This window comes from Arachis ipaensis, chromosome B10, assembly GCF_059453495.1.
Source record: "Arachis ipaensis isolate K30076 ecotype BB chromosome B10, ASM5945349v1, whole genome shotgun sequence".
NCBI lineage: Eukaryota > Viridiplantae > Streptophyta > Magnoliopsida > Fabales > Fabaceae > Arachis > Arachis ipaensis.
The window spans coordinates 18,252,530-18,266,772 of record NC_142435.1 but is presented as its reverse complement, the minus strand read 5'-3'; the positions used below and the strand labels follow the sequence as shown (position 1 = coordinate 18,266,772).

The window sequence follows — 14,243 nt, the reverse complement described above, 5'->3', positions numbered from 1 at the left end:
GTAATATGCAATCAAATAGACAATCACAAACAATTCATATAGTATGCATATGATGAATGCCTGTCCCTAGTGGCTGATGATATCATCTGTCGGTTATAGAGCCAACCCGACAAGTCCTGGTAGCTAACCTTGGACTGTCCCTCTGTCGCGCATCCCCAACTTGAGTTATACTCATCATAAACTTGATCATAATCATGATCCATATCCATCACCCTCACTGGTGAATATTTACGGGGGCGAGCTCATCCGGGCTTTCACAGTGGCCGGCCACACTTACGACATAGGGTCGAAAGAGCTTCGAGTCTCAACCTGGAGCACGTGGTGGCTAGCCACTGCTTTCTCCCAAGGAAACCCTCATCTCCGATGGTGGAAGTGCAAACATTCACAATTCATTCAACAGCATATATGCATTTACACTTAGCCATAATCATGGCTCCACCGTAACACGGCAATAATCCAGCCATCCGGCTTATGGTTAAATCCATAACCAGCCAATTCATTAACAATTACGGCACTTCGGCCCATGGCATAACAAGCACTTTCACCGCCATTCTCCGCATCTCACATAATCATCTTTGATCCTCAATGATCATCCATTTTTCCTTGCTTCACTCGCAAGTTACCACATTCACTAGCCCCTTCTCCCATTGCTAGGCATATCATAATGATTTAAGACATAAGTGGTGAGATCGGAGGCTTAGAAGTATGAAATTTGGCTTTTAAAACTCAAAAATCAACTTTGGGATGAAAACAGGGCCACGCGTACGCGCACTCCACGCGCACGCGTGGATGGCCACAAAATCTCATCGACGCGCAAGCATCATACGCGTGAACGCGCGGGTTGAAAAATAGCCAAACGACGTGCAAGCGTCAGCCACCCGTACGCGTGGGTGTTCTTGCGCCCCAGGCACAAAACTGGCACAACTTTGGCATAACTCTCTGGAAAATAGCTGGGCATTTGGTGCAGCGCATCGACGCGCCCGCGCACACCACGCGCACGCGTGGATGGTGCTTTCTCGAAGAACGGCGCGTACACGCCAAGTGCGCCTACGCGCGGAGGGTCCCTCTGCTAAAAATTTTCTAAGTTAAAAGCTGCAGAATTTACAGATTCAACCCTAATCTTCCGACGGGCATAATTTTCTCATTTTAAATCGTTTTTCACCCGTTCTTCGAACGACATGGACATCCCGGATCCAATTTCATTTTTAAACAAATTTGGCAAAAAACAGAGATCCGTAGTCCAAGTTATGTCCCGTCAAAGTATGCCCAAAAACCATGTTTTCATACAAAACCACAAAGTGCCATTTTCAAAACAAGCCACTTTCAACTCTTTTCAAAATTAATCAAAACATGCCAATTTCATCCCTTTTCTTTGAAATCAATCAAAATGTACCAAAATTAACATCAAGCCATCCTCAACTCACACATTGACACTTTACCAAAATTTTCAAAACCACATCCAACCATTTTAACACCTCTCAATCAAATGGCTAAAGGTCAAACACAATATCATGTCATACATCCTCCCTCATCCCAATTTCCAATAATACCATTTCCAATCAACCATCATTATACATAATCAACATCATACTCACCATCAACATGGTACCACCCACCAATTCAACCTTAATCATTCATCAAGCATATATCACAACATGCATTTTCTCATATTACACAAAATCAAGGCATCAATATTCATAATCACATATATGATCACATCATATATCTCAACCATTTAACAACATCAACCATTCAATACCTATCTTAGGGCCTCTAGCCTAAGTATTTCCTACCACATTACATATTAGATACGAGAAACCGAAACCATACCTTAGCCGATTTCCCAAGCTCAACCAGAGCACTTCCAAACCACTTGTCCACAAGCTCTCAAGGTCTCAACACCTCCAAGAACAGATTTTATCACACAAAACCCTCTCCCAAGCTTTCCAAAATCACCAATCAAGCTCCAATATTCACATATACACAACCTAAGCCACAATCATCATACCCATACACAACATCTCAATACCCAACATCATAGAATAGTAAATTACACTAGGGTTGAGAATCTTACCACATCCAAGGTCCAAGGAGATTAGATTAACCTTCTCCTTCAAGAGAGTTGGGTCCTATAACATCAAAGAGCCCAAAATCTCAACATTTCATCCATGAAACTCGAAAACAAGGGCTGGAATTTCGAAGATCAAAACGTGGCTTACCTCAAGATTGATTGTATGGATTTTGTAGAGCTCTCCACGGTGAACGCGTGGCCGTAAACGGTGCAGCGATCGGAGCTCTAGATCAAAAGTTATGGTGGTTTGAAGATCAACCAAGGAAGAGAACTTGAGAGAGTGTTTTTCCCCCCTCCAAATCAATTTCAGCGTGTGTTTGTGTGTTGTGAGGAGAGAGAGTGCTGAAAACTAGGGTTTTGGTTTAGTTTAGTTGGGCTAAGGGCCCACTTTGGGTCCGGTTGGCCCGGTTTGGTTCGTTCGGTCCAATCTTAGTCCGATTTCTATAAAATTGGTACTGAAATTCTCGTCTCACTCTCCTCTATCACATTTAGCCATAAAAATAACATTTTTGACTTTCTAGAATAAATTCTCATTTATGGGTTAATTAGCCGTTAATTAACCGGGTCTTACACAAAATACACTAATTCAGTGTCTCTAGACACACTGTCTCTGTCCATGTCTCCTCTGCCAAACACAATTTTGTGTCTCTGTGTCCCTGTCTTAGTGTCCTATCTCTGTAAATAAACGCAGTCTTGGTGTCGCTTTATTCAAATTCCTGAAATTAATACACACTCTCAGCTTTTCATTTTTCTTAATGACAGGCACAATATTAGAAATCCATTCAACATACCTAGCTGTTCGAATGAAACCAGCTCTCAACAACAATAAGATCCTAAAAATGAATCCTAATATCTCTTCAGCACTTCAATTAGCTTCTCCTTAAAAATAGGATCCAAGCATTTGCTGACATATATGTAACTCGACCTTCTCCATCAATCTCGACTTCCTTGAGAGGGTCTTGTACTTCGACTTTTTTTATTGTGCAAGTCTTTTGAAAATAAACCAGACTTTTCAAACCCTAAGGGGTCGAGATCATATATACAATCTAGTGCACATTCCCCTGTGAACTCCTTCTTCTCAGCCATATAGGCTGAGAGTCAAGCCTAATAGCTCGATATATCCATCAAGTGGATCATGTGGCCAAACTTTCTTTGGCCTTAAGGACCGACTTCATACCATGGGCCCTGACATAGCAGTCTTTGATAAGAGTTGGGTCAAAGATGCTCATATCAATCTCTAGTGGTCGAACACTAGTATGATACTCCTTAAAGCTGACATTCATCTGTTCAACAAAAGATGTCGTCAGCTTCAATTTCTTCGATCCTTTCAGCCTCGTCTCATAGCACTAATTTTTTATGCATAGTCGAGGGAATTGCTCCTATTCCATGGATCCAATTTTTTCTCAGTAGCATATAAAAGGTTGCCTTAGTAGGCACCACTATAAATATCGTGGATCGTTCGACACTTTCTACTTTAATCCTGAGTGAGATAATTTCCAGGGCTGTTGTCGACTTACCATTAAATCCAATAACAGCCAAGTTTGTCTTAATCAAATCTTCAACTGTTTTCTGGAATAGTGGGAGCATGCTCTCAGGTAGCAAGTTAATTACTACTCCTCTATCGACCAAGATGCGATTGATCACCAATCCTTTCACCTTGGTTTTGATATGTAAAGGTCGAAGATGACCCTTGGTTATCTCATTAGGCCCTTCAAATAATCTCTCTTTGATCAATCCATTTTCGACAAACTTGCACTCATCTCCTGGGATGACACCATCACAATCTCTTTCAAGAAAACTCCAGAGGCTTTCAGAGTCACCCTAAAAGTCGAAAGAGAGTACCGACACTGTGGCTACATAACCAAAATCATTTTCACCAAATATGACATCCAAGTCATCTTCAAATCCAGAGTCAAACGTATCTGTTAACGCTTCTTCATCTTCTTTCGACTTGGAAATTGGCTTAGTTATGGATGTTTCTTTCGACACATCCTTTGGTTCCTGGATCTTGGTCGATGATGTTTTATCCTCCTTTTGTTCTTCCTTATTGGATGACTTAATGTCTTTACCCAACTCGGGTTATGGACCATCTGTGTCGACATGTGCTCACAGCTCTTGGAATGAAGGGAGCTCTGTACTGAAAGTTGTGTCGAGATCTAGCTCGATTGCCACTTCTTCTGCTTGTCCCTCGTCGAAAGGCACCTCTTCTCTAGTTTCCAGTTCAATTTCCAAAACCTCTCAAATTTATTATTATATTTTTTCTCAAATTTTTTGAATAAAAAAAGAATAAATTAAATTTTTATGATTTATTATCAAGCAAAATACAAGAATATAAAATTTTGTATTTCTATCTTTTGTGTTTTGTCTTAAGTGCATGTTTGGGTGCCATTATTTTGATAAAAAAAAGATCTTTTTTCAATGAAAAAAGATCTTTTTTTATTTTGTAGTGTGTTTGGCAAATTTCTAGTAGTAAAAGTAAAAGCACTAGAAAAATTAAAAAAATATCTTTTTTGAGAAGCTACAATTTACATCTTTTTTTAAAAGATCTTTTTTCTTTAAAAAAAAGATGTTTTGTAATCATTGATAGACAAAAATATCCTTACTAAAATTTTAAAAAGACATCTTTTACCCCCTTTCTTTCCTGAATGAATGTACTATACATTCAATGTCTCCTTCGTACAAAACCAAATATATGAAAAGTCAATTAACTAATTCATACAAAACCAACGCAATTTTTATTTTCTTTTGCTATAATCATACGTGAGATCTTTTATTTTTATTTTTATTTTCATAGATGGAATTATATTTTATACAGTGTTGACCTTGGCTTGATGTTTGAGATTTTTTAGGATTCTGTATCTAATATTTTGTGAGCATTATTATGTAATATTTTGCCGAATTCACTATTGCAAGAATCATGTAATATTTTGAGATAAAATCTTTAATGATTTGATATAAAATATAATTATATATAAATATAAAAAAATATACTAATATCAAAATATAACAGTAAAAAATCTGAAATAATTCACAAATAAAAACATAACATATTCGTTTAGCTTTTGTGAAATATATATATATATATAAAGGTTGGAAGTTAAAATATTATTGTTTTTCTACACACTCAACAATAAATCATCATGTTCTTTTCTTTTACCCTTTCTTCTTCGTATTGTTATTATTATAAGCTTCGTATTATTGTACATTATTGCTATTTGCTTTCTTTTATTATTTTCACCATTTTTTTCATATTATTATTATTTGCTTTCTTTTCATATTGTCTCTGTCTTTATATTACTTTACGTTATTATTATTTGTTTTTTTGTTTTTTTTTTTTATCTTTTTGTCATTATTATTAATTTATTTGTAATTTTTATTTGGTTTTTATCATAGTATTTTATTTTATTTAGTGTGTTATAATATTCACGATTATTATTTATATTACAATTTATTTTATTAACGTTATACATTATAAAATTTGATCTAATTTATAATTTATATAGTATGGCTCCAAAACTAAATCCAAGAAGAGGTTCTAGTCAAGTGAATATTGAAAACGAAGATGCAACAAATGAAGGAGAAGTAGAAACTGTAAAAGCAAAATGGGATGATTGGAATACTGAAATATTTTTGACTATCTGTGTGGAAGAGATACAAGATGGTAATAGACCTAATAAACATTTCAGCAAAATTGGTTAGAAAAATCTACAAAAAAAATTTAGAGAGAGAATAGGACTTCTATATGTGCATAGACAACTAAGAAATAGATGGGATGCTCTTAAATCTTATTTTCAATTATGGGCTAAATTAGTTGGACAAGAGACTGGTCTTGATTGGGATCATGAGAAAAAAACAGTGTTAGCTTCTGAATCTTGGTGGATTGATAAAATTAAGGTATGTTAATTTTGCATTATAAAATAATACAATAAGTTAATTTTATCTTTAAAATTTATTAGATATCTTTTATATTTATTCTTTTGCATATTTTAAACAGATTAATCCAGAATTCGCTAAGTTTAAGAATGAAAGTCCTAAATCTTTAGATAGGCTTGAACAATGTTTCAAGGACATCGTAGCTACTGGTTATAGTGCTTGGGCGCCATCAGAAGATCCAAATCCTGAAGAATTTAATCAGAACAATGAGGATTTCGAGAGTGGAGGTGACATGAATTATACAAATGAATTTATTGAAGAAGACATTGCAAATTATACAGTTGTTCAAAACCTTACTAGAGAGAAAAGAAGGAAGACTTCTAACAAAAAGTTGAGAAACGAGCTGGAATAGCATCTAGATTACAGGACTCACTTGATCGTATTTTGGTTGGTGTGGAGTCAAAAGCTGCAACTAAGGGAGATGATCCTTACTCCAAGTTGCTACGCAAATTACCTGGCTTAGAACCATATAGTCCACAGTTCTATTTGGGAATTAGATTAATGGCTAAGCCACAATATAGTGAAACTTTCATTGCATTGAGTGATGATCCCAATCAACAACTTGGATGGTTAGAATCTTTTAAATTAGATGACATGAACTGTCTCTGAATTTTATTTTTATTTTTATTTTTCTGCATGAATTCTTATTATCGTTATTGTTGAACTTTAATTTAGTGACAATGTTATAATTTGTGTTTTGATTTTATATTTTGGAATTTTATTTAATAATGACATTGTGAATAGTATTTTTTGCTTTGTTATCTTATTTTTCATGTTAATTTAAATTATACAGGATGAGTGATTATGAAACAGATAATGATACTGAATATGAAGAACATGAAAAAGATTACGAATCAGCTGCTATATTAGCTATTTGTGGAGTTGCCAATTATTACTTGCGATATGTCCTCAAACAAGAGAAAAGGACTTCAAAACTATCAGGATATCAATGGCTATTAGAATTAAAGGAAGGGAATGAAATGTGATTTTTTGAACAATTTAGAATGAGAAAATCAGTGTTTAACCATTTATGCAATGATTTGGTTCTCAATTATGGCTTGAAATCTACATGAGGTGTTAGTAGAGAAGAGATGGTAGCAACATTTTTATACATGCTTGAGCAAGAAGTTTCTTATAAAATGTTAGAGGAGCGATTTCAGCATTCAGGTGAAACTATATTTCGTCAATTTCATCATGTTCTATCATGTGTGAAGAAATTAGCGAAAAATATTATTAGACCTATTGATCCTAGTTTTGGAGACACACCTAAATATATTATGGATAATGATAGATATTGGCCATATTTCAAAGATTGTATTGGAGCTATAGATGGTACGCATATAGTCATTCATGTTCACCAAGATGAGCAAGTGCGATTTATTGGTAGAAAAGAAAATACTACAACAAATATAATGGATGTGTGTGATTTTAATATGTGTTTTACATTTATATGGGTTGGTTGGGAAGATTCTGCACATGATACAAGAATTTTTATGGAGGCTCTTCGAACAAAAAAGCTAAATTTTTCACATCCACCAAAAGATTAGTTATGTCATTTAAGTTTATTTCGAGGTTACATTTATTTTCATGATAATATGTGGCTTGATTTTTGTATATTTTTAAATATATTTCAGGTAAATATTACTTAGTTGATACTGGTTATCCAACTTTTAAGGGATTCTTAGAACCTTATCGTCATACAAGGTATCATATTTCACAATTTAGACTAGCACCAAATTTTAGATCAAATAATGAAAAGTTCAACTATTGTCATTCAAGTTTAAGGACAGTAATTGAAAGGACTTTTGGAGTATGCAAAACAAGATGGAAGATACTACAAAACATGCCATTAAGAGCCAAATTTAAAACCCAGCGTGATATCATTGTTTCATGTTTCACTCTTCATAATTTTATAAGAATATGGATTCTGATGACATAAGTATTTTGCAAAAGTTTGAAGATATTGTTTCGTTACAAGCCAGATGTTCGGGCAATGGAAGAAATAAGAGACAATATAAGAGATCAATTATCGGATCAAATAAATTAGTATAAATAATTAGTTTTCTTTTATTATTATTAATAAACTCTTTTATGATTGAATGTCCTTTTAAGTAATTTTATTATTATAAAAGTACTTTTATATTTTTGTATCCAAACAATAACATCTTTTAAATAAGTATTTTTAACTAAAGTATCTAAACATAAAATCACTTTTACTTTTATAAAAGAACTTTTTTTAGAATGACCCCAAACAAGCCCTAAGTGTCTTATTTTATCTTATTGTGAGAAACACACGCTGGCTAATAGTTATTAATGAATTGTTATTATCATTACTTCCTTTACTCTTATCAATAGTGACACAAACAATAAGCAGAATCAGCGCCAACAAACACGAATAACAACAAGAACAAGAAAATTAACACAAGATGAGATTAACAAAGCCACCAACCAAAAGTTCATCAGCCTGCAGAGCCACAACAAGCAACAGTGATGAGCCTTAGGGGAACAGGGGACGAGAGATTTGGGGTTAGGGTTAAAGAGAGAATATCACGGGTTTGGGATTTTAGTTTTGCGCGTTGAGGTTGAGTGACATTGAAATAGAAGAGATTTTGAGTTTAATTTTAGGATCTTAATTTGAGGGGATACAAAATTATTGCTACAAATTAGTCTTCAAAAATTTGAAAGAAATAACCTATTTTTGCTCAAAATTTGCTTGTACTTTTTTAACGAGATTTTAGAAGAAAGTTATCATGAGAGAAAAGAATAAGGTAATGGGAATGAGTTTATAGATGAATTTTGAATAACCTATTTTTGCTCAAAATTTGCTTGTACTTTTTTAACGAGATTTTAGAAGAAAGTTACATGAGATGATTTGATAAATCATGTATGTATAAATTGAAGCATGGGATGTGTTACATGATGGAATACATAAATAGTACCACCATCTCGAAGGAGTTTGACAGCGTTAAATTTCAATAATTGCAAGCTCTCTTTTTAGAAAAATAGTATGGGATAGGATTTGTTTACTTTTACATCTTATGGCCTCAAAAATGCTGATTTTGCTCTACTTGAGGCTTTACGTTATGGTGAGACTTGCCTATATCATGTGTAATATATATATGGAGATAACGCTTAATTTATTTGCTAAAATTTTGAGCATTCATTAGAATAGTCCTTAACTTAAAAAAATGACCAAATTATTCTATAAATTTATAAATTGTGAATCTCTATTTATTTTGAATTCAACTGCTGTACAGTATTAAAAACTTAAAATAGAATATTAAAATGTCATCAGTTTAGCATCTTCAACAATAAAGTGACTTAGCTAAAACTTTAGTATTCAAATTAGTTAATGAGACTCGTTTTAGTCTCTACACTAATATAAAACTAATTAATTAACTAAAATAAGTCCAATTCAATTTGAAACACTTATTTAATCATGTTGTAAAGTTTTAGTCACATTATCTTACCATTGGAATGTTATACTGATACTGTAACACTCTATGTTAGTATTGTATTAACGATAATTAAATTAGAGATGACAAATATTCACAATTTATAAATTTAAAGGTCAATTTGATCATTTTCAAAAATCAGAAATTATTTTAATAAGCATTTAAAATTTCAGAAACTAAATTAAATATTACCTTAATATATATGACTTTAAAATGCTAATTTTGTTGTGACTAAAATAAACTAAACAAAGAAACAAAACAAATGAACTGATTAAATAGAGAGTGTTTAAAACTACTCTTAAACTCCTCTCAAGGTGAAGGAAACTCCACATGAGAAAGTTATAACTCCATCGCCATCTTTGCCATAGTGTCTGCCACCATATTTGCATCTCTCATAATCAAACGAAAATCAACACGCCAATTTCAATGCATGATATCTCTTATTTTGAGTACCAATGAATCAATAAACCCAAAAATATCTTGGTGATTAGTAACAAGATTAAACGCTTCTACACAATCCGTTTCACAAATAACATCTCGTTAACCCACATATCCTCTCCAAATAGCAAACAATTCTTCTTGAAGAATACTATTACTCTCAGGGTGTGTGTGGTTGGAGGAATTATAAATAATTTCTGAGAATTTTAAGATGGGAATATCATATTTCCATGTTTGGTTCAAAGTTTGAAAAATTATTCCTAAGCAAGTTTAATTCTAGGGAATCAAAATACCATCATTTCAATTCCCACCTTTCTCTTGGATATCTTTGATTCCCATGGGAATAGAATCTTTGTAACAAAGTAATACTTGAACCACACACACCCTCAATCATTTTCAAACACTCATTTTGCCAACTCCCATTATAATGTCTAATAACACAAGTAAAACCAACACTATCATCCGAACCAAGATAACTAGCATCACAATTAATCTTAAAAGTACTAATAGATGGGGATTCCAAAAACTAGTTAGAATAGAGGAAAGGGACATACGTTATAATTCAAAAATATTTCTAAACTTCTTTTCTATAGTTAAAGCCAGACAAATCACTTTTTTCGAAAACCAAGTTTCATGAGGATTAAGATGCCAACTTTAAAATGACCTACCATTTTTCTAATTTGAGTTTAATCCACCACAGTTCACAAATGTGTAGAAGTCTTTTGAATATATTATAAAAGTAAAATAATGTATAATTAATACCTTAACTTTTTAAGAACAATTTCGTTAGGAACCAAAAGACAATAAATTCTTGATTTGCTTAAGTTTCCATCCTTGTAAGCTTGTGTTTTGTAATTTAACTAATCTTTATTTGTTTAATCATTGTAATTATTGTTATTATTTGGGTCCTAAAAATTTGAAAGTGAGTCCTATGATATTTTTGTTATGATGTTTAAATTGTCTAACTTCTTTTTTAAAATAAAAAATAAAATATTTAAAATAAAAAATAAATTATGTAAAATTTATTAAATATTATTTATTTATCTTTTTTAGTAATTTAGATATAAAGCGATAGGCATATAGCATTTACTAAATTCAAAACATGATTTTAGTGAATACAATTTTTCTGTCACCATTATGTCAAACGAGATTCTGTAACAAACAGAAATTCACAGTAGTATCCAAAACGAACATTTTAAATTCTTTAAGACTAGGAAAAGAAAAGTCTGCGGACTAAAAAATTTGAAGTTTTTAATACTCTTACAACAAAGTTTTTGAAGAATTTTAAAAAAAGAATTTCATTATAAGTACGTACCTACTAGTGTCCGAACAAACACTAGCATGTGTGTTGGATTGCTTTATCTATGTAACAAAATCTATTCTATTATATAAAAATATATTTCTTTATTTAATGATGGAGCTTACGTAATATATTTCTAAGAGTGTTTTTTTATTTATTTCTATTAACTCATTAAATACATATTATTACGATAAACTAACTATATCAACTAATTAATTTGATTAGATATTTAAATATAACATAATTTATATCAATTTGATTTGGTAGTATTTCTTAATTTATTTATTTTAATATTCTGTTAATATTTTTAATTTATTAAACTAAATTTATTGTATGTACTAATTAATTAATTTGATTAATTTATTAATCATTAAAATAATAAATCTATAAATAAAATAGATAACTGAGATATTTTCAACTAATAATTAAATCAAATCAAATCATATATATTGAACTAAATTCAAATCATGTGAATTAAAGACTAAATTAAAATAAGATAATTTTTTACTTATTTAAGTTGAGTACAATAAATACAAATTAATTTTGTTAGATAATCATAGTTGTCTAATCTATTATATATAGATGGCCACACAAAATTATAAGAATCGTTATTTTTATTACTCTTGATATTTCAATTCTTCTTTTCTTCTTTTTTTTTCTTTATGTATAGTTTCTTTTATGTATAAATGTACCCAAAATGAGAAAGTACGTATGAGTGTTTTATTGATTGTTTGTTTGGTGAATATATATCAATTTTTTAAAGTAGTCGATGTATTTTTTTTATAGTATTAGATAGAAGAATATTTGTTAAAATGAATATTTTCATTGTAATGAATTTTTTTCAATTGTTATATTTTTAAATTCTTTGAAGGCACAAGATAATAAAATAGGTTGACTTTAATATCATTAGAAGCTAAATTTAATGGTTCAAATAAGCACTACTAATTATGTTAAAAAAAATAATTTTGTAATAATAATATGATTTACATATTAATTTTTTGAGTAAATTCATTTCAAAATGTAAAAATTAGACTTAATTACGCTAAAATTTTAAAGGTAATATAGAATTTGGCAACAAAATTAACATTCATTAAGGAAATAAATTTATTTATGGCTATTTTCTAATTATAAATAATAACAAGGCTTATGAAAAAAATATTAATATCATCATTCTTATTAATTAAATGATAATATTAGGTAGTTGATAGTTTTATAGGCGGAAATTATTAAGTAATTACATAAAAATTAGCAACGAATAAGCAATAAAGATTCAGAAAAATCTATTATATAATACCAATAATATAATTAAAATGTCACATATCATATTTTCATATATATTCTATTTATTATCTATTCTATTATATAAAAATCAGGTTTCTGTACTTAATGATGGAGTTGACGTGACATGCTTATAAGATTGTTTAGCAATTTATTTTTTTAACTCATTAAATACAATTTATTATGATAAATTAACTATATCAACTAATAGATTTGATTAGATATTTAAATATCACATAATTTATTATAATTTATATCAGCAATTTGATTTGATAATATTTTTTAATTTATTTCTTTTAATGTTCTGTTAGTATTTTTAATTTATTTTTTTAATTTATTAAATTAAATTAATTATACTAATATTCTGTATTAATTAATTAATTAGATTAATTAATTAATCATTAAAATAATAAATCTATATAAAATAGGTTCAACAAAATTAATTTTTTATTGTTTAGATCAACAAAGAAATTAAATGAAAAATATAAAAGTGTATGTGAAACTTATGTAAATTTTTTCTCTTTAAAATTGTGAAGAAAACTGATGCAGAAGAGCAAATATGGATAAAAATACAGAGTTACCATTTGAATTATAATTTATATATAATATATAAAAACATTAATATAATTTTACTCTTTTAATTTTTTCTTTTCTTACTTTTTCTTCCATCCAAGCAAAAGAAATTTTTTCTATTTTCTTTCCATTCATTTTTTCTTCATCTAAACAACACACAAAAAAATATAAATTTCTTTTCATTTTGTTTTCTCTCATTTTTTTTCTTTCCATTTTCTTTCCTCTTATTTTCCATCTTATATCCAAACAATAGCTTAGTATTTATCCATTTATCTTCTATTAATATTGTTATAACAAGGATACATGTGACTTTATAAAAATGATATAATCTAAACTTTGATTATCTGAGAATTTATTGAGTGGCTAGAATAACTCCACGTCATGAACCAATGAATGCTAGCAATAAGAATGATCACAAAAATAACCAAAACGGGTATTTGCAGGGATTACTCGCGTTTTGGGGCTAGATGGGGACTAGGGGTGACAAACGGGCTGAAACCCGACGGGCTCACCCGCATAACCCGCAAAAAAAGACGGATTGGGATGGAAATTTGAAACCGCCAAACTTAAAAAGCCCGCCTTCCCCCGCACCGCCTAATCTATGGGCTTTGGCAGGGTGGGGCGGGGCGGGACAGACTTCCCTGCTGGGCCAAGCTTTTATTTTGTCAGGGCCATTTTTTTATAAATTTATATAAAGTTATTGATCTACAAGAGGATGAAGATGATAATTGAAGATGTTTTAAGTTATATTTTGGATTATGTTTTATGTTTGATTGATTATAAACTTGAAGATGTTTAATTATATATTTTGGATAATATTTGTTTTACTTTGGACAATGATGATTTTATCATTTTGTTTCAAAAAAATTTGGTTTATAATTATGTTTATTATAAATTTATAATTATAAAACTTTAATGTGTGTGAATTTAAAAATTATAATTTTTTAATATTTTAAAAATTATAATTTTATTGAAATTGTTGTAAAATTATATATATTGTTTAATATTTAATAGTTTATAAAAAAAAAGGAGAGCCCGCCAGCCTATCATTAGGCGGGACGGGAGAGAAATTCAAGACCGCCTTATTAAGAGAGCGGGGTGGGCCGGGCCAGCCCACCAGATGGCAGACATTTGGCGAGACAGGACAGGTTTTCTTGTTTGCCACCCCTAATGAGAACACGAACATAAGTACCCG

At 30.8% G+C, this 14,243-nt stretch overlaps 1 protein-coding gene across 1 annotated transcript; it reads left to right on the top strand.

Moving 5' to 3' along the window:
- The first annotated feature begins 6,897 nt into the window (after nt 1-6,897).
- Nucleotides 6,898-7,943, top strand: LOC148579302 (uncharacterized). Its single transcript, XM_088489465.1, has 2 exons — nt 6,898-7,544; nt 7,637-7,943. The coding sequence occupies exons 1-2, from the start codon at nt 7,096-7,098 to the stop codon at nt 7,941-7,943; spliced, it is 756 nt and encodes a 251-aa protein (XP_088345591.1). The 5' UTR covers nt 6,898-7,095.
- Nucleotides 7,944-14,243: the final 6,300 nt, after the last annotated feature.

Bases quoted from the DNA above. Each gene is read 5' to 3' on its own strand.
- LOC148579302 (XM_088489465.1), top strand. From the start codon at position 7,096: ATGGTAGCAACATTTTTATACATGCTTGAGCAAGAAGTTTCTTATAAA. The intron at 7,545-7,636 runs AGATTAGTTATG...TAAATATATTTC, and splicing joins AATTTTTCACATCCACCAAA to AGGTAAATATTACTTAGTTG.